The sequence below is a fragment of the Camelina sativa genome, chromosome 18 (genome assembly GCF_000633955.1).
Source record: "Camelina sativa cultivar DH55 chromosome 18, Cs, whole genome shotgun sequence".
Lineage (NCBI taxonomy): Eukaryota > Viridiplantae > Streptophyta > Magnoliopsida > Brassicales > Brassicaceae > Camelina > Camelina sativa.
Genome location: NC_025702.1, coordinates 15508061 through 15528438, shown reverse-complemented (window position 1 = coordinate 15528438; position 20378 = coordinate 15508061). Strand labels below are relative to the sequence as shown.

At 32.7% G+C, this 20378-nt stretch overlaps 3 protein-coding genes across 5 annotated transcripts; 2 read left to right on the top strand and 1 right to left on the bottom strand.

Annotated features, from left to right (window-relative positions):
* On the top strand, window positions 4212-9558 carry LOC104761813 (ATPase 3, plasma membrane-type). Its single transcript, XM_019240450.1, has 16 exons — window positions 4212-4256; window positions 5166-5285; window positions 5382-5618; window positions 5715-6476; window positions 6566-6688; window positions 6772-6876; window positions 6955-7099; window positions 7182-7346; window positions 7437-7675; window positions 7774-7806; window positions 7890-7971; window positions 8055-8215; window positions 8304-8477; window positions 8574-8756; window positions 8868-9049; window positions 9145-9558. Exons 1-16 carry the CDS (start codon window positions 4212-4214, stop codon window positions 9236-9238), a joined length of 2850 nt encoding a protein of 949 aa, XP_019095995.1. The 3' UTR covers window positions 9239-9558.
* Window positions 9907-11276, top strand: LOC104761812. Its single transcript, XM_010484944.1, has 3 exons — window positions 9907-10160; window positions 10249-10419; window positions 10891-11276. Exons 1-3 carry the CDS (start codon window positions 10000-10002, stop codon window positions 11129-11131), a joined length of 573 nt encoding a protein of 190 aa, XP_010483246.1. The 5' UTR covers window positions 9907-9999; the 3' UTR covers window positions 11132-11276.
* Window positions 11386-17765, bottom strand: LOC104761811 (rho GTPase-activating protein gacU-like). Of its 3 annotated transcripts, none has more exons than XM_010484942.1 (3): window positions 17227-17693; window positions 12693-12943; window positions 11386-12053 (listed from the first exon to the last, which is right to left on the bottom strand). In XM_010484942.1, exons 2-3 carry the CDS (start codon window positions 12939-12941, stop codon window positions 11577-11579), a joined length of 726 nt encoding a protein of 241 aa, XP_010483244.1. In that variant the 5' UTR covers window positions 12942-12943; window positions 17227-17693; the 3' UTR covers window positions 11386-11576. The 3 variants fall into 3 exon arrangements, with proteins under 3 accessions (XP_010483244.1, XP_010483245.1, XP_019095377.1); XM_010484943.2 differs by lacking the exon at window positions 17227-17693 and adding an exon at window positions 13050-13374; XM_019239832.1 differs by lacking the exons at window positions 11386-12053; window positions 12693-12943 and adding an exon at window positions 13417-16508 and having other exon boundaries at window positions 17227-17765.

The window sequence follows — 20378 nt, the reverse complement described above, 5'->3', positions numbered from 1 at the left end:
GTTTAAATTGTGCAAATTCAGTAGTGAAAAATACTAAAGTTTCTACTAGTAATTGACCAATTATTTTATTGACTACAAATTTATTGCAATAGTTTTGGTTAACACTTCAAAAATACAAATTAAGAATATAAAAAAATCGTTTATATGACCAAAAAAAAGGTTTTATTTGATAGAATTAAATATCCACATAAAAAACAGGTTTATATAAAAACATTCTCTCCATTGTATTACTGGCATAAAACGGTCTAAACTCTAACTTGTGTGTTAACATGTTCATCTTGCTCACTATTGAAAAAATCTCATTTATCATTTTCTTAATTTCCTTTTTTTTTCTTTTTTTTTTTACATTACCAAAAAAAAATTTCCTATTTTTTAGTAATATAATTTTTCAAAAAGAAAATGGATACTTTGATATTATATGATATTGTTGGCCCAACACACAAAAGTGTTGTTTTTATAAACAATTGGACTATCCAAGTTATATCATATCTAAGTTACATATTTTGATCCAAGTTAGCAATAAAATTGGTTCATAATTTGTCTCATTTGATATAAATCACAAAGCCAAATCGACATTTCACCGATCAAATGTGTTCCTTATTGAACTATCCAAACTGAGCTTTCTATTTGTTTTTACACTTTCGGAAACCCTCTAAAATGTCAGTTGTTTATCCTTTAGTTTTCTATGCGATGTTTTTTTATAAATAAATGCTAGACAAAAAAAGTTACATCAATAGATATAGTGGATTTAGTTGAAACTTGAAACAACAACTTTTCATAACTACTGGTTATATCATATCGGTTCGGTATGGTACAAAATCATAGGTGCAAACTGATTTTGAAACCGTAGCAGGTTTACTTTTGACATCAACAATAATAAAGCTTAGTTAAAAAATAATCAAAAAAATAATAATAAAGCTAAGTTAAAAGTTATAGTATAACCTTAACTAATAAGACAAATATCTATTTTTGGGGCTTACTAAAGTACTGTTGGTGTTGGGTAAGCTTGGTAACATTCAATATCCGTTTACGTACGCCATGCCTATATGAAATCTTATACTCTCGTTGAGGCTTGAACTTTTTTATTAAATGGCTATTTTCTTGTATGAAAACGAATTGACATTGGTTATGAGTTATGAATTTCATACAACAAAATCAAGATAAAAATTGATTGTAAATTTATAAATTAAACTTATAACTTCTTCTCTATGATGCTATATGCAAAAAATTTTACTAAACACGTTATTATATTGTCCCTTAGAAAGTGCCCAATATGGCATAATGCTTACCCACCTCCTTCAATATAACGAATACAATGCCATATTTCACAAATAAAAATATTAAAAATAGATCATTTTAATTATTGTTTTCGATTTTTCAAAAAATAGGAAAAGGATTTTCATCTATATTACTGAAATTATATTTAAAAATATATATACATAATTTTGTAGTTTAAAATACAAATTTTTTTGTTTGTTCAAAAAAAAAAATACATATTTTTGTGTATTACAATTTGAAATAAAACTTGATTTCTAGAGATATTTCAACTTATATAAAAAAAGGACGTGAGAGAACAAGTGGGTTTGGTCGGTTGTTTCTTTACACTTTTGCAAAATTCTCTATTCATTCATATCTTCGACGAGATGCTAAAATCCCCCACTATAGCATTCCTTTTTTCTTTTTACAAATTGTGAAAGAAATAAAATTCCATAATACCGTGATTGTTTCTAAGATAAATTCATGTATATATAGTAGTTTTCTAATAATTACTATACTACTGAGACAATCAAAAAGAAAGAAGAAGATAAACTATTGAGAATACGAACATGAATATCACAATCAGCGTTGGTCCAACGATCTTCCAACAAGCACCTCTTGTATGATTCGATTTCAACATTTTTATTCATCACACTGCGTTTATTTCTCCATATATTGTTTATTAGATTCTATTATCATGTATTTTGTTTCTCCTTTTTTTAATTTTATTATTATCTTATGGAACCTTGTTCGTTCAAGAAAATCTATTATCAACAAAACTGAATAGATAATATAACAAAAAAATAAAAAAATATGAAAGATGAAACGTAAATTTACTAAAAGGAATTTACCAAAAGAAAAAGTATACTAAAAGCCAAGGAGAGGATTGAGAAGAAAGAAAAAAAGACCTCTTCACTATGTTTGGTTCGAATAAATTCGCTGGTCTTTCTTTCTGGCCACATGGTCTGATAATATAATTATGCTTCATCGATTCTCTCTACTCATGTTACGTTGGCCATTAGAAGACTACAAATTTTTTCAAAGTGTGATTTTTGCACATCAGTTGGTGGCTAGTTACTAGCTAGTTAACCATAAAATGACAGAGGTTGGAATGTTCATACACATATATTGTTGAAAGCTGAAAATTGTTTAATACATCATGCGATTAAAGTAGAAAATTTTAAAAACAGAGAAATTGTGTATGTAGATTAAGAAAAGCCCAAGGAACTTTTTTGAGCGAATTGAAATAATGTAACATTCTAATTTTAAGACTTTTGAGTGTGTTTAGCAAAAAAACTAATAACCTTTACGAAGCAAATTAGGATGAGTCTGTGACTGAGGTAGGTTCGTGGGACCTGGAGAGCATGAGATGCATCAAAGGCAAAGGCCAAAGAAACTACGTCACTTTGAGTGGATTGTGTACGTGAGAGGTTGTACGAACCATCATTTTACGTTACATATGTTGCAACGCTGCGTAATTCGTCCCCACTCCCCACAATCCAACTTATTATGTCTAATTCTTTTTCATATAAGATCATATGTTTTGTATCTAGATTAGTAGAAATGTAGATAACACCTACTGGAAAGAAAGATTGCTAGCTAAGGGATAAACGTTAAAAGACTACTTACCAAACTATACATTATGGTAAAACGTTCCAAAAGATCACTATAATATATGTTTACGCTTTTTTCTCTACACATAGATTTTGTATAAATCGATTGCGAAGAAAAATATGATCTTATTCTTCACACCGTTGACAAAAAAAAGATAAACGTATGTCATTTAAACTAATCTCTCTTTTTTTCGTTCTCTGCTAGTACATGTCAGAAGATTTTTTTTGTCGTCAGAGCAAAGAAATCTTACAGAAAGCTTTAAAAGCAATCTTATTTTCAAGATCAGTCTTCTGTAACAGCCACAGCTGAAGGATAGACAGGTGTCAGGAGATTATTAGACCATCAGCCTTTTTTTTTACCAAAGTTAGTAACAGAACCATCACCGTAAAATATGACTGTCATCTATACCAGAAATTAACGTCGTTGCTTTTTCAAAATAAGGCAGTTTGATTTATTTTTTCTTCCTGTTTTACAGTATTTAGATTTGCGATATATCATGTTATTGGAAGGTAAAAATTGCAAAAATCTAAATATATTTTATTTTTCGAAAGAAATGTCAGTTCAATGTATTTATACTTATTTTCTTTATCTCAAGATAATTAAAACGATTAATGATCGAGGATATTTGTTGATTTATTATGACTATCTTGAAAGAAATTAAATATAGTATTTTTAAAAAAATTATGTAAAAAAAATCAAGATAATATGATTAAAAGATTAATATTATCTTGATTTTTTTTAATCATAGTAATAAGATTTTTTTTAAATATTATTTTGTCAATTTAATACTAAGATTTATTTGACTACATAAAAAAATATTAATATGAACTGTAGGACATGGTTAGACAAAAGTGTCCTCCTCAATGAAATTCAATAACAGAACGAGGACCTGGTCTCTCAGATAGTCATACTTAAAAAATCTGACAGAATTTAATATATTAGTGACATTAAAAATAAAATAAAAGTCAAAGTGATAAATATTTAAAATGCCTAAATTATCTCTTTGACAAAGCGATAATAATCTTTAATTAACAAAAAAAAAAAAAACGATAAATGTCAGAATAAAATGGAGGTGCTATAAACGACGTCGGGTAAGGGAGATATGCATATAAATAGAGAGAGCCACCAAATAAGCCTAACGTAGTCCACCTTCACTCCGAAGAATCTGGTTCGTTTCAACTTTGATTTCTCTTTCTCTTTTTTTTTTTTTTTTTTTTCAAAGTTTGGAATATAGCTTCGATATCGCTACTTTATTTGCTTGGTTCTTCCGCAGCTTTTGCGAATAGTTTATAACGATTCTTGTATGGTTTGACGAAGCTAGGCGGCAGAAGAGAGGAAAAATGGCGAGTGGGCTCGAGAATATCGTGAACGAGAATATTGATCTGGTATGAACTTCTTCTCTTTACTATATGTGTTTAGTTTCGTTACGTTCGTTTAGATTGTTAACGAGAGAAAAGTTTACTTTGCTTTTTTACTAAACGATTCGTTCGACGTACTTAGGGTTCTACCGTTCTACAAACATAATTCTCTTTACATCGATTAGATCGTTGAACTTTTTGATTTCATGTATAGCTTGAGTGTTTTTTAGCGATGAGAATAGAATCCATGACAAAATAAAAATATTAATATTGATCTCAGATTTTTTTGGGTATACCTTTTTGGCTTTTTCTTTATTAATTTTTTCCTACTAGATTTTGCAATTGCACGATTCTATACGAATCGCAGAATCACCAGTAATTTTAGTTATAATTATGTTATTTACTTACCAAATAAAGCGAAAAGTATTATTTTTTTATAGAAGTACTCTTTTACTTTCACATGATTCTTTCTTAATGAGTTTACCTATTTTTGAGATTTTCTTCGATAAGTTTTTAGTCAAAATTTTGGGTGTTAATTAGTAAGTTTTTTGGAATTTTTTATACTCACAGGAAATCGCATTATCAACCGTTTAATCACTTCCCTAGATAAATACTAAACTAGTAAACTCCAATCTTCACCTGATTTTCAGAACTCAATTTAAGATCCCATCTTATATTGACAGATTTACCCCTATTTTTTATACGTTCCGTTCCATTGGGCCTTTAATTTAATTGGGCCTTTTAGGCTTATTATTATACGCTGATTATTCTTACTTTTCATGTGTGTGGGTAAAAAGGTTATTATTGTTTTGTTTAAAAGATTAAATAACAATTTTTTTTTCTTTTCTTTTTTTTTGTCGTGATTAAATAATGGGATTTACACCTTATGAATATGAGTTATGAGATCATTGAATCGTTTTTGTGTTTATCTTGCAGGAGAAAATCCCAATTGAAGAAGTGTTCCAGCAGTTGAAATGCTCAAGAGAAGGTTTGTCTGGGGCAGAAGGAGAAAACAGACTCCAGATCTTTGGTCCCAACAAACTCGAGGAGAAGAAGGTAACAAAACATGTTATCTAGTTTGGTTTTGACCCTATTTAAAAAGTCATAAGTAACTAACTGTGTGTTTTGTTGGTGTGTGTTTTCAATTAACAGGAAAGCAAATTACTCAAGTTCTTGGGTTTTATGTGGAACCCTCTCTCTTGGGTCATGGAAGCAGCTGCTATCATGGCTATTGCGTTGGCTAATGGCGGTGGAAAGCCACCGGACTGGCAAGATTTTGTCGGTATTGTTTGTCTTTTGGTTATCAACTCAACTATCAGTTTCATTGAAGAAAACAATGCCGGTAATGCTGCTGCTGCTCTTATGGCTGGTCTTGCTCCCAAAACTAAGGTCTCTCTCTCCTCAAACTCCTATTTGTGTTTTGATACAATTCTTGAAGCTATATAAGAACCTCAAGGTCCAACTATATTTGTTTTTGTTACGCAGGTTCTAAGAGATGGCAAATGGTCAGAGCAAGAAGCTTCAATTCTTGTTCCTGGAGATATCGTGAGCATCAAGCTAGGTGACATCATTCCTGCTGATGCACGTCTTCTTGAAGGCGATGCTTTAAAAGTCGACCAGTCTGCTCTAACCGGAGAGTCCCTTCCCGCAACAAAAGGTCCAGGAGAAGAAGTTTTCTCTGGTTCTACCTGCAAGCAAGGTGAGATTGAAGCGGTTGTGATTGCCACTGGAGTCCATACCTTCTTCGGTAAAGCGGCTCATCTTGTCGACAGCACAAACCAAGTTGGACATTTCCAGACAGTTCTTACGGCGATTGGAAACTTCTGCATATGTTCCATAGCTGTTGGTATTGTGATTGAACTCATTGTGATGTATCCGATCCAGCGCAGACACTACAGAGACGGAATCGACAATCTTCTTGTTCTTTTGATTGGTGGTATCCCCATTGCTATGCCTACTGTCTTGTCTGTGACAATGGCTATTGGATCTCACAAGTTGTCTCAGCAAGGAGCCATCACGAAACGTATGACCGCTATTGAAGAGATGGCTGGTATGGATGTTCTGTGCAGTGATAAAACCGGGACTTTGACCTTGAACAAGCTTAGTGTTGACAAGAATCTGATTGAGGTTTGTGCTAGAGGCGTTGAGAAAGATGAGGTTTTGCTTTTTGCTGCTAGGGCTTCAAGAGTTGAGAATCAAGATGCTATTGATGCTGCTATGGTTGGAATGCTTGCTGATCCAAAAGAGGTATGTATATATATAAGTTCTGAAAATTCTGTTTTCATTCTTGAAGAACACGGAATGTTCTGTTCTCATTGTTTGTATTTTTCTTTCAGGCAAGAGCTGGAATTAGAGAGATTCACTTCTTTCCATTCAATCCAGTTGATAAGCGAACCGCTTTGACGTATATCGATAGCAATGGAAACTGGCACCGAGTAAGCAAAGGAGCTCCCGAGCAGGTAACTTGAACTGATTTTGTTTTACTTTTAAGTTAACTGTTGTGTCTTTCTTTAATGATTAATCGATTATATGATGATTTCAGATTCTTGATCTCTGCAACGCGAGACCTGATTTGAGGAAGAGAGTCCACTCTGCAATAGATAAGTACGCTGAGCGTGGACTCAGGTCTTTAGCTGTTGCAAGACAGGTGAGAAAATTTGTTTTACATCGTGTAACGAACTATATGAAAAGAGTTAGATGTGAATGTTGTGTTTCTTTATTTCAGACTGTACCTGAGAAAACAAAAGAAAGCTCTGGTAGTCCATGGGAGTTCGTAGGTGTGTTGCCTTTGTTTGATCCTCCAAGACATGATAGTGCAGAAACCATAAGAAGAGCTCTAGAACTCGGTGTCAACGTCAAGATGATTACTGGTTTACATCTAAAACATTACTCTTTGCTTTGTGTGAAAATACTCTTGGATTTCTTACTTATGTTTACGTTGGTTTTAAATAGGTGATCAACTTGCTATTGCGAAAGAGACTGGACGTAGACTTGGAATGGGAACAAACATGTACCCATCCGCTTCTTTACTCGGTAACCACAAAGACGAAGCCATTGCTCACCTTCCTGTTGAGGAGTTGATTGAGAAAGCTGACGGCTTTGCTGGGGTCTTCCCAGGTTGGTTTAAGAGCTTTCTTTCTTTTCATATCTCGTTTCTTAACTCAAATTTTCTCTTCTAACTTTAACATTTGTCTTTTTTTTTTTCAGAGCACAAATACGAAATTGTGAAGAAGTTGCAAGAAAAGAAGCATATCTGTGGTATGACAGGAGATGGTGTGAATGACGCTCCCGCTTTGAAGAAAGCTGACATAGGTATCGCTGTCGCTGATGCAACTGACGCTGCTAGAGGTGCTTCTGATATCGTCCTTACGGAGCCAGGTCTCAGTGTGATCATCAGCGCGGTTCTAACGAGTAGAGCCATCTTCCAGAGAATGAAGAACTACACAGTGAGTGTTCTCTCTTAATCTTAAGCTATAGCTTTCTTAGAACCTTTTCACCGATATCACTTGTTCTGATTATGTTTTATGATCTTCTTTTAAAACAGATTTACGCAGTCTCAATTACCATCCGTATTGTGGTAAGTAACCAATCTTGTATGCATTCTTAAATATCATCACATAATCACCTGTTTATAATCTCTTTCTTTGTGCCTTTTTACAGTTTGGTTTCATGCTCATTGCGCTGATATGGAAGTTCGACTTTTCACCATTCATGGTTTTGATCATTGCCATATTAAACGATGGTTAGTTTTCTTCTCTTTACAACAACTATTTATATAGAAGACTAACATAATTAACATCATTCATACTACGTACTACTCAACAGGAACTATTATGACGATCTCAAAGGACAGAGTCAAGCCTTCTCCTACACCAGATAGCTGGAAACTCAAAGAAATCTTCGCAACCGGCGTTGTTCTTGGAGGCTACATGGCTATAGTGACTGTTATTTTCTTCTGGGCTGCATACAAAACCGATTTCTTCCCGGTACATAACATATAATCAAATATCTCTTCACAATTACTTGTCACACAAGCATTAAACTCTGTTTTTTTCTTTTTTTGTGAATTTATAGAGAACGTTCCACGTGAAAGACATAAGAGGCAGCGACCATGAAATGATGTCAGCTTTATACTTGCAAGTCAGTATTGTGAGCCAAGCTCTTATCTTCGTCACTCGATCCAGAGGCTGGTCATTTGCAGAACGTCCTGGATATCTCTTGCTTATTGCTTTCTGGGTAGCACAAGCGGTAAGCATATTAAACATGATACTGTTTCTTCTTCTTCTTCTTCTTCTTCATTTCATTATAAACTCTCTTTAATGATTCATAAACTTGACCTTGTAGATTGCAACATTGATTGCGGTTTACGGGAGTTGGGAATTTGCAAGAATCAAAGGAATAGGATGGGGGTGGGCTGGAGTTATCTGGCTTTTCAGTATTGTTTTTTACTTTCCATTAGACATACTGAAGTTCGCGATCCGTTACATACTAGCTGGAACAGCCTGGAACAATCTCATTGACAACAAGGTACGTTTTGCTTTCTTAATTTACTCTTTTTGTACTCTGGTCCTTTCTTCTTCTAAAATGTGATTTCTAAGATCAAACAAAATCTCTCTGTCAAAAAAAAAAAAAACACAGACTGCGTTTACCACTAAGCAAAACTATGGAATCGAGGAGAGAGAAGCACAATGGGCTCATGCGCAGAGGACTTTACACGGTCTCCAGAACACTGAAACAGCCAATGTTCTCCCAGAGAAAGGTGGTTACAGAGAACTGTCCGAGATTGCAAATCAAGCCAAGAGACGAGCTGAGATCGCAAGGTAATGGATAACTCGTAAAACAAAAGAAAAAAAAAACTTCAATGTTTCTTGTGAGTCAAGCTAACGTTACGGCTTTTTGTGTATTTGCTTTACAGGCTTAGGGAACTCCATACGCTTAAAGGACATGTAGAGTCAGTGGTGAAGCTAAAGGGACTTGACATCGAGACAGCTGGTCACTACACCGTTTAATAAAAGATCCGACTCAGTTTAACAAGAAGATGATCAAGGAAGAAGGAAGAAGATCCTTTTGTTTAACAGATGATAATGATGATGATTTTATAAGAGGAGAGAAATAAGTTTTTTTTTTTTTTTTGTTTAAGTATATGTGTGCTTTTAAGTTCATCTAAACTCCTGGGGTTTTTTTTATCTTCCTTCTTCATGATTTTAGAGTTAATTATAACCATGTGTTTTCGTTTCCCATCTCTTGGAAAAAACAAAAGAGAAAACAAAAGAGAAGATACTATTATTTTAGGTTTTTATACATTTTAAAGTTCAATAGTGATTCAACAGTTGGGTTTGTCAATTTCAATAAAAAATTCTTTTTTCAGATGCGGACTGTGTTTTTGCTTGAAGCAGCGGTTCACAATGTTGCAAACTTGCAATGAAGGTTAATGACCTTATGGCGTGTTTAGTGTTAACAATCGAAGTTGTTGACTCGAGTATTCCAAATTAAACCAAGAGTACCGTATATTGCTTGTTTGGTTAGATGACTAACCGGTTCGGTTATTTCTTTAGACCGATTTGATAACATAAAACCGGATTTTTTAATCCGTGTGGATACATGTGTTCTTTAGTAAGCCACTAGTTGTTACCCACGTGGCAATCGTTTTATCACAAACTATGAGCTACAAAAACAAAAACCAAGAAGACGTGAAGGATCTTTAAAGAACATAGAAGAAGAAGAGCTTTGGAACACAAAATCACAGAGTCCAAAACACAACAACAAAAAAATGTATCTCGCCGCTGTTGCTTCCTCACGACAGAGCTTTTCATCGGATACGTTCGGTTTCCGACACAGTTTCAAACCTAGATCCAATATTAATCTCACTCGTCCCAACTCAATCTGTTGTAAGTCTCCACACCACGACGAAGACGAAACTGGTTCTTCCCGGTAATTTTTTTTGATTAATTTTTAGTGATTTTTTTTTTGTTTTTAAATTCGGGTTTGCTCTTATTAAATTATGTTATTTAATGATTAGGAAAAATGAGAATCAGCTGGCGAAATTGGCAATCGCGACGCTAGCGGTTGGCGTTTTGGCTTTGGGAAACGTAGGGGATGCGTTTGCGGCCAAGAGTGGTGGAAGAGTCGGCGGTCAGGCGTTTCGGTCTTCAGCTCCTCGCCCTCCTCCTAGAATTAACAACCGATCAAGGTAATTTATTTATTTACTTCTTTTTTTTTTAACTGAAGCTCTCTAATCACGATTTTAATTTTTCAAATATATGATTTAAGTAAGAAAGACCTTAAAAATTACCTTACTTACTGAAAACAATATCTTTAAAAATTTGCATGTAGATTCAAGATTTGTATTTGGTTAAAATATTTTGAAGCATACAAAACTTTTTTTTTTTTTTTTTTTTTGGACAACCACATACAAAACTTAAATCGTTTAATTTGTCGTATAAAAAATACTGTATTTGTTTATGTCATCTTTTTATCGATACAAGAGGCTTTATGCATGGGCGTTTTTTAGCAGCCTCATATCCACACTAGCCCATTAGTAGAGAATTATATTTTATACTTTTACATTTCAAATTTTATTAGTCAGTTATAAACGCAAACAAAAAAGATGATATATAAATCAAGACCTTTTTATATATCCCTAACAGTTTCCTTTTCACAGGACAAACATCTACGTGAATCCTCAGGTTGCACCACCTTTGGTCGGTGGCTATGGATATGGTTACGGCGGTTACGGATGGTCACCGTTTTCCTTTTTTGCCCCTGGTCCTGCGGTAGCAGTTGGTGCTGGTGGTGGCGGCTTCGACCTCCTACTTCTCTTCATGTTTTTTGGAGCCGCTTCAGCCGTGGCTAGAAACTTTTTCCGATCAAGAAATGATGAAGATGACGGAGATGACTATTAGGGGAGCGAAAAAACAAATTAAAAGAGAGAGGGTTATGTAATATGCTGAAATAACATAGTGAAATATACGATTTTGTGTATAAAAACTTATGATGGACGAAGACGGTTTATAAAGTTTTAGATTAGTAATTAATTTAGACGACCAATCGTAAAAATCACAAGAGTCAAATTAAAAACACCTCATGGCGCCCATTGAGTTCTTTCCATCCCAATATAATGTATGACCTCATTGAGGTCCAAAAGCAAATGAATATAGATTCTTAAGCAACACATAATTTTATTTTGTCAATGGTTTATCAGTGCTAACGAAGAAAGATAATTAGAGCTAAAAGTGAAAACAGTAAAACTGGTAGTAATAACAATAATAAGAAATCAGATACAAAAAAAAAAATGAGAAGAAGGTGAAGAAGAAGAAAAAAAATAAAAGGTCAGTGAATTAACAAAAATCAAGAAGAGGTTCGGTTAATACTAAGTCCTTGAAAAAGCCAATGAGGTCTCTTCTTCTCTCGATCCAACGACGTCGTACTTGAGCTGCTCATAGGCGTGTTTGGTCCGCTACTTTCTTGGTTATTATTACTGTTATTATTATTCTTATTGCTCTGATTATTACAATTATCCGATGATGATCTCAACGACGTCGTCGACGAGTAGTCCATGTCCTTGTTCGTAGTCGTCGTCATAGTAGTTGATGAAGAAGACAACCCAATGCTCAATGTCAATTCTAGTTCGCTCTCTTCGATATGATCTGTCGTCGTTTGTGTTGCTCTAACCACATTTTCGAGGTCTATGCCTGAACAACTTCCGGTTCTCTCTCTTGAACCGGTTTGGTCTTTGTTGTTGTCAACAGTCCAATATTGGCTTCTATGTTTGAGTTGATTCATCATCATTTTCTGTGTATTATATACTCTATGTAGCTCTCGTACCTGCGCCGATTATATATTACTTTGTTATATGCATAGTTATCATATATCATCAACAAGTTAAAGTTGTTATGTTTGATGTGATAGCCTAAATTGGTCCAAACCAAGCTGAAATTAAGAAAATGAACGAAAATTTTAATTCGATTCTCAATTTTGTTAAAAAAATTTTACGTTTTAATGAAGATATTTATCTTCACTGGACCTAAAGATAAAAGAAACAAAAACTCAAATTATAAATCTAAGTTAAGTGTATATATATTATATCATTGTTAATTATCACTTTATAGGTATATATTATGTATGGATAACTGATCTAAACTAAATAAAAGAAAGAAAAGAAAATAAACATTATTAAGTAGCTAGCTAAATCATGCATATCTTGATTCGTTAAACTGATCATCCTTTAAAAAAACCGAAAAGCTAAAGCTGAATTAATCCAAAAGTGAAAATTAGACTCATCAACGCAAAAGAGAAATTTAAATATTTCATAAATAATTAAAAAAAAGAATTACTCCAAGATGATCCATCACTAGATTTACTTTTTAGTTTGGTTACTTTTATAAAACACCAAAAATAAGAACCAAAACCACCAAATCCATGGAAATGTTGCATATATATATATATATATCAAGTATAACGTACCTGTTGCTTAAAAGTATCTTCTTGAGCTTGCATTGTATGTCTGATCGATTCAGCATTTTGCTTTTCAAGAAACCTATCCATTGACCTAATAATAGAAACACCTCCTTGTTCCTCTTCTTTGTCGTCAGTCAACGTCTCCTTTGACGATTTTCCTCGACCATTAACGCCAAAACTGATGAATCCACTGTGATCAACACTCTTTAAGCCAAGGGGATTCGTCCCAATTCGCTCAACCGTCTTTGTTCCCATGCCTGAAACGTAGAATCACACAACTTCATAACCATTTGATAATTGATAAACACATAAAAAGGAAGCCTAATACATTTAGATTGTATATATGTGATTGTGTGTGTATACATGTGATATGATCCTGATGGAGTAATCGTCAGAAGCCACTAGTTTTTGAAGTGAAGGGTTTGTAGACAAAAGAAGGTTGACTAGTGGGACACACTTTTATATTTTATTAGATTCTCTCTCATGGTGTTTTGTCTCAGAACAAAGTATTAAAAAAAAAAAGAATCAATATGTCTTTCTGATTACCAAACCAATGGATAGAACACGTTATACACCACAAACTATTGGTTTACATTTTTGAAATTTGTTGTTAGTGATCATAGAAGTAGAGGATCTACTCATTTTTGAATTGAAAATGACTAAACAATTTTTTTGTTTATTTATGTCAATTTATTTTTGTTTGCTTGTTACCTTATTTACTCATTCCAAACAAAAATAAATGATATAATTCATACATTATTTCAAATGTAATATTATATATAAACTTTGAAGTTTGAACAAATAATACATTTAAACCGAGCTGAATACTTCACATGTCAGTATCTAAGTAGTGCCATCATGAATAACATTAGACACGGCTTGTCCTACCAATAAGTTAATCGTACAAAACTTGTTTCTTTAATGAAAACTGATTTCCAATTTATTTACTTGCATGACCAATGCAAAAATTTCTAATTATTATTTGTTGTATACTACTCATTATCTATAAAAAATATTTTGTGAAAAATATAATCTTATAGAATAAGTTATTCGTATATAATATTTTATATTATTAAATCGGTATAACAATTGGTGCGATATAGTACAATAATATCATTTTCACTACTAAAGTTTTAAATAGAATGATTCGCGTTGTGAAATTGCAAAAAAAAAATATATATATGTGGTGAAGATTTCAAAGGACGAAGAAAAAAAAAATGCAAGTTGTTGATATTTTTGTTTTCCTTTTCTTTTTTTGGATAAGCATGAGTCTTTAGAATACGAAAAAATGATTAAAAATAAAATAGATAGAGACATGGGGAAAAAAGGGAACAAAAAACACTAGTCGAGCTTTCAATTTAATATCTACAAATAGGAATTTTTATTATGTAGTCTAGATTGTGAAAGTGTGAGAACTTATGATCTGAACAATGAAACTATTGATTTCTTTAAACTCTCTTTTGATTGATAGAAAATCTGTTTACAAGTTTGTTCTAAACAATTTTCTAACTTCTCAAAACTCTCTTAAAGAAACTTCTTGCTCTCTCTAAGTTTTAGTTCTTTTTCTTAAAGAATAAAACTTAATAGCTAGGTTAATTTTCTCTTGTTTGTGCTAAAACTCAACCTTGCTTTAGCATCCCTATTTATAGATCTAGGTATCAGCTATTTAATTAGCAAATTACCTAATCTAATCCAAATAGGAATTGGACAATTTTTTTTTTTTTTTTTATGGTTTAGGAAATTTTTCACTTTCTTTATATTTACATTCCAATTGTAAACATGAAGCTCTTCAATCTTCTAGAAGCTTCTCGTGCCTTCTAAATCTGTATGAGTCTTGATAATAACCGACATAGATCACTCGATACTCTGTTTTCGTATTAACGTCATGTCCTTCTGGAGTAGTTCAAACACTTGTTCAAATGCTGCATCTTCAATCTCCCCCTTTTTAACTTTGTGCTTCTCAAGCATAAGATTTTTTGGCTTAGATATAAAACAAACATCTTTAAACGTTCTGACACTCACGGATGAAATGCTGCATCTCAAAACTCTCTTTAAACAAACATCTCAAAACTGACGTTAATACGAATTTAATCAAATGCTGCATCTCAAAACTCTCTTTAAACAAACATCAATCTCAAATTCTGTAATTCCCACCATCGCTACTAGATTTATGAGTTCTTCTTCACTACTGCTACCATCATCTGAATCATCTTCAATACTTATCATAGACTTCTCTTTCTTGTGTTTAAGGTTACTCACACATCCCTCCTGTGTATGTCTTGTACCTCTGCAAATAGTGCACTTTGCATCTCGAAGCTTAATCGTTGGACACTCACGAATGAAATGTCCAAACCCTTTGCATTCATGACACTGCATATCAGCCTTCTTATCTTCACTGATTTTTTTTGAAAACTCCAGTCTTCTTTTGTGAATTACCTTGTTCTATTCTTCTTAAAGCACGATCAAATCTTCTTACTAATAAACTCACAACATCTTCTTCTCCTTGATCTGATGTGTCTCTGCTAACCGTTAAGGCTATACCTTTTGGTTTCTTAATTCCATTAAGCTCCATCTCGTGAGCTTGCAGCATTCCAACCACTTCACCATAACTAAGACTGTCTAGATCATGTGAAACAGTTAGTGCAGTCTTGTATCCCATGAACCTTGAAGGTAGACACCTTAGAAACTTCTTGACCAGCTTTTGATCCTTATAAGTCTTTCCAAGAGTTAATGCTTCCTGAGCTAGCGCACTTAACTTTGAACTAAAGTCTGATATTGATTCGTGTTCTTCCATCCTTAGATTTTCGAATCGTGAAGCCAGCATGTCTTTTCTTGAGCTTTGCACTTTTGTGGTTCCTTCATACTGGATTTGCAGAATATCCCAAGCTTCCTTAGCAATTTCACACCCCTGAATTAGATCGAACTGCTTCATTCCTACACTGCAATGAATAGCACTCAATGCTCTTGAATTGTACTTGGATTTCTTATGTTCTTCATCAGTCCAGTCGGCTTCGGGTTTGGGAATTCGATTGCTTGACTCGTCCTTGATCGTCGGTTCCTCCCACTTTTCCAGAACAGTCTTCCAAGCAAGACGATCAATACCTCCTATGATAGATTTGATTCTTGATTTCCAAAACCCATAGTTTCCATCATCCAAGAAAACTTTGTTATTGTTGATCAGATCTCCGTAGCTCTCCATCTTGTCCGCAGAATCTCATATGTAGTAATCCGAAAAAGTGCTGCTCTGATACCAATTGAAAGTGTGAGAACTTATGATCTGAACAATGAAACTATTGATTTCTTTAAACTCTCTTTTGATTGATAGAAAATTGTTTAGAACAAACTGTTTACAAGTTTGTTCTAAACAATTTTCTAACCTCTCAAAACTCTCTTAAAGAAACCTCTTGCTCTCTCTAAGTTTTAGCTCTTTTTCTTAAATAATAAAACTTAATAGCTAGGTTAACTTTCTCTTGTTTGTGCTAAAGCTCAACCTTGCTTTAGCATCTCTATTTATAGATCTAGGTATTAGCTATTTAATTAGCAAACTACCTAATCTAATCCTAATAGGAATTGGACAATTTTTGTTTTCTTTATGGTTTAGGAAATTTCCCACTTTCTTCATGTTTACATTCCAATTGTAAACATGAAGCTTTTCAATCTTCTAGAAGCTTCTCGTGCCTTCTAAATCTGTATGAGTCTTGATAATAGCCGACATAGATCACTTGATACTTTGTTTTCGTATTAACGTCAAGTCCTTCTGGAGTAGTTCAAACACTTGTTCAAATGCTGCATCTTCAGATTGATGATCGTCATACCAGAAGACTGTATCACACAAGTTTTTGTCTATTTAAATCAAATAATAGGAATTTATAGCCATAATGTAATATGGATTGGTCACAACGTTCATTATGATCTTGTATTCATGTGAAGAGGACTGTATCACCTAAAATTTCCACTTAACCTTGTTTGCTGGGATGTTTTAAAAAAAGTTGTCTACACATAAATCATATAAAAAATAATATTTTTATATGACACATGTACTTATAGCTAGTAGCTACTTACATTACATATATACACACGCTTGCAAGGACATGAAGACATGAGAAGATCATGTCTATGTATCTATATTTGTAGAGAACCAATACAGATACCCAATAGGATAAGACAAGGACAATAATTTGGCTAAAAGATAGCAACGATTCATGTTAAAAAAATAATACTATATATGTATGTGTATACATGCGCACGCAAATATATGTAAACAAAATATCTATTTCGCTATCACAATTTAATTGTTAACTATATTCTTCTTCACGGAGGTATTGAAAAGTTAAACCAACTTGAGAACCCAATGTATGACCTTTTTTTCGAACATAGACATATATACAGAATCTGATTCATTACAGTTGGTATATTGATTCATGGACATACAAAACACACACACATACATATATAGCAACCCTTTCTATATATAGTTCATCACCTTTATCAAGTGAATCAGAAAAAACACCCATAGAAATAAAATTTATATCGAAATTACCTGAAAAGAAGAGTGGCCAAGCTGTGATTCTCTCCAAAGCAGCTCATTGATCACATGTTCTATGCTCATGCCACAAAACTCACATAAGACTCACGCTTACCTTAACTACTATATATGCTTTATCTACCAACTTGCTCCAAAGCATAACACAAAAAAATAATCCAAAAGCTGAGAGATCACTACAGAATTTTTTCAACAATCGGTATTGGAATAAAAGCTCTGTGGAAGAAGAGATAGAGAGAGAGAGAAAGGGGGAGAGAGTGAGAGATGGATAGTGGGAATTCACAGCTAAGGAAATGCTTAAACTAAATAAGGATTAATAAACAAATAATATATAAAGATGGAAGTTAAATAGTTTTAAAAGGCTAAATTTTGACAGGCTGGTGATATTTGTGAAGGAAGGAGGCAAGGAAAAAGCTGAGAGTTTTCATATGCTTAGCTTTTTATGTCCATCTAATTGTTCTCTCTCTAACAGACAGACAAAACAATAACTGCATTTTATATAAATATATTGTGGATTTACTAATAATATGTATTTTTTATAGAAATATTGTGTATTTTATACAAATGCCACTATGTGAAATAAGGGAAATCTTTACCATGTTGTAGATTTAACTCAAAAGATAGATAAGTTATTATGTTAAGAGTGAACATATATATATTAAGTATTATTGATAACATGTTAAATCCTAAGTCTTATGAAAGTAGATTCTGTATATTATGCATATATTATTTTTAATATATGTAAGTGGGAGTGTGAGATAATTGGATGTGTTGATATAATATTAAATTGAGAAGATCAAGAGGATTTGGACAAATGATGAACCAAAAAAAATGTGATTTTTTAGCCAATATATTCCAGACAAGTTCTCACTGGACATGAGCAAGATATGCATGTAACCATATAAAAAAAGTATTATATTAACAACCAATTGAAGACAAAGCTTCTATCATTTATCATGTAACAAAATAATGGCGTTTTGGTTTCTGTATTATTTTTAGAAATTCAAATGATTCCCCCTTTCTACACATAATTCTTTATATCAATTTGTATATTAAAACGTATATATTCTCCATCATCATCATCATCATCATCCGTACTGGGTGTTATCCAACCATACCCAAAAATCCCATGATTATCGATTTTATCTGACACCAAGTTACATGAGTTAGATCCTTTTATAGTACTGTATCACTTGTTATAGCAATTTTATAGACTGATTGACTGAATAACAATTTAATTTAGACTTTGTCGTTTTCAAAACTGAATTGGGTGAAACAACAGCAAATACGTTTAGGTTGGTGATAAATTTTGCCTTCACAAAGATATGGACGTCAAAAAAAAAAAAAAAAGATATGGACGTCATGTTGCATACAATTTAAGACTGATCGGTAACCGATATGAGTCGATCGTCCTTAGATTACCAAATAGTGATCTAAATTATTAACCGTTAACAACTTAAAGTTGATATATAAAAATGATTCGTTTTTGTTTTAAACGTTATATATGGCCAATGATGAAAGAGGAATATAATTTAAGTTTCTTCATATAATTCCATATTATATAACAACCTTCTTAAAAGAAATTATCAGCACATGATTTAAGTGGCATTTTTAAGTTTTATAATAACTTGAAGAAATATTTATATATGTATGTATTTGTAATGTTGCTTGTCTTCTACTTGTTTCGTTTTCTCCTCTCAAAGAAATCTGGTGCTAACATGGGGCTTCGACTATACGCACCGACGTATCGTAATTATGCTTGAATTAGTATACAATATCACTAATATATGTTTTTGTCTCATGCTCACCAATACATTATAGTATATGGGTAAACAAGTAACGATGCTAATATATGTTTTAAGTGAAACCTAATAATTAATAGCAATCGGATAAGTGTATACTGTATAATAATAATATTTTTATTATAGAGAGTTCATAGATCTAACCAATCTTTGAACTAATTGCCGGTGCATTAAGAAACAAATCTCATCGATCGTGGTTTGCTATTACCGTCCTTAAACCCAGATCCCAAAAAGATTAGTGTATATCAATATTAAACAATTCAAACGATTAAGAAAACTATGCATATTGATCTGCGGACAGTTTCTTTTTTTGTTTATTCCCAAATATATTGTAATAGAAAAATCAAATGATTCCTTCCGCGGATGCATGCGTATGTTATAAAAATGGTAAAAGTAAGAAACTATATAATCTAATTATTGTAGAGAACAAGAAGAGTTGGCTGGATTAGGCGGGGGCCATGTGAGACGAGAAGCAAGGAGGAAAGCTCAAAAAGGTAATTTAGAATAATTAACTCAAAACCAAACATGATATGATCTCAATTACAATACTTAGCATTAATTTACCGACACGATAATTGTTTTCCTTGGCTTAAGTTAATATAAAATCAGATTTTTTTTCGAGTTCCAAAGTTTGAATCTGGAGGTCAACATCTAAATTTCGAATGGTACTACATCACATGAATTATTGTCTGTTGATTTTTTATAGTTTATATATATAGACCGATCAATACTTGCAATGTTTTGTATGTAAATAATTTATATTCGTTGCAGATAAATGTTTTATACTGTACTATATCCATTACTTTTCTTAACCTCCTTTTTAGCTGTTTTGGTTTGTTAAATAACTCATAGTATTAGCTTTACCTAACAATTCTGATTGTATTATACGTGATTTAATGAAAAATAATGGATCAGAGAAAATCATATCATTTTTTGTCCGCCGTATGTTAGACAATATTATAAAAACAAACCAATAACAAAATATATGGGTGCTATATATATATATATATGAATAACAGTTTGTTTGGTCGTACTATGACTTATTGTTGTAATACTTAAAATTAATTATCTATTTTCTTACAAGAAATTCATAGCCATCAACAACCAACAAACTAAAAGAAAGAACGAAATTAAATAACTTCTATCATTCGTTAACCATAAATAAAGTAGCACACGAAAAATGCATTTGGATTGACCGAGACTTATAAACAATTTGCTTTCTAAAATCAAAAGTAGTAGGTAGATTGGCCATATAATGACTTTATGATATATGTATGTCATGAAACTAATCACAAAAGTAAAATCGGTGAAAGTAAACAAATGGTGATTTGGTCATAGTAGTATAGT

Coding starts and splice junctions, on each gene's coding strand:
- LOC104761813 (XM_019240450.1), top strand. CDS start 4,212: ATGGCGAGTGGGCTCGAGAATATCGTGAACGAGAATATTGATCTG. Junction 5,286..5,381: donor ACAAACTCGAGGAGAAGAAG/GTAACAAAACAT, acceptor TTCAATTAACAG/GAAAGCAAATTACTCAAGTT. Junction 8,478..8,573: donor CTTTCTGGGTAGCACAAGCG/GTAAGCATATTA, acceptor TTGACCTTGTAG/ATTGCAACATTGATTGCGGT.
- LOC104761812 (XM_010484944.1), top strand. CDS start 10,000: ATGTATCTCGCCGCTGTTGCTTCCTCACGACAGAGCTTTTCATCGGAT. Junction 10,161..10,248: donor GACGAAACTGGTTCTTCCCG/GTAATTTTTTTT, acceptor TTTAATGATTAG/GAAAAATGAGAATCAGCTGG. Junction 10,420..10,890: donor AGAATTAACAACCGATCAAG/GTAATTTATTTA, acceptor TCCTTTTCACAG/GACAAACATCTACGTGAATC.
- LOC104761811 (XM_019239832.1), bottom strand. CDS start 15,885: ATGGAGAGCTACGGAGATCTGATCAACAATAACAAAGTTTTCTTGGAT.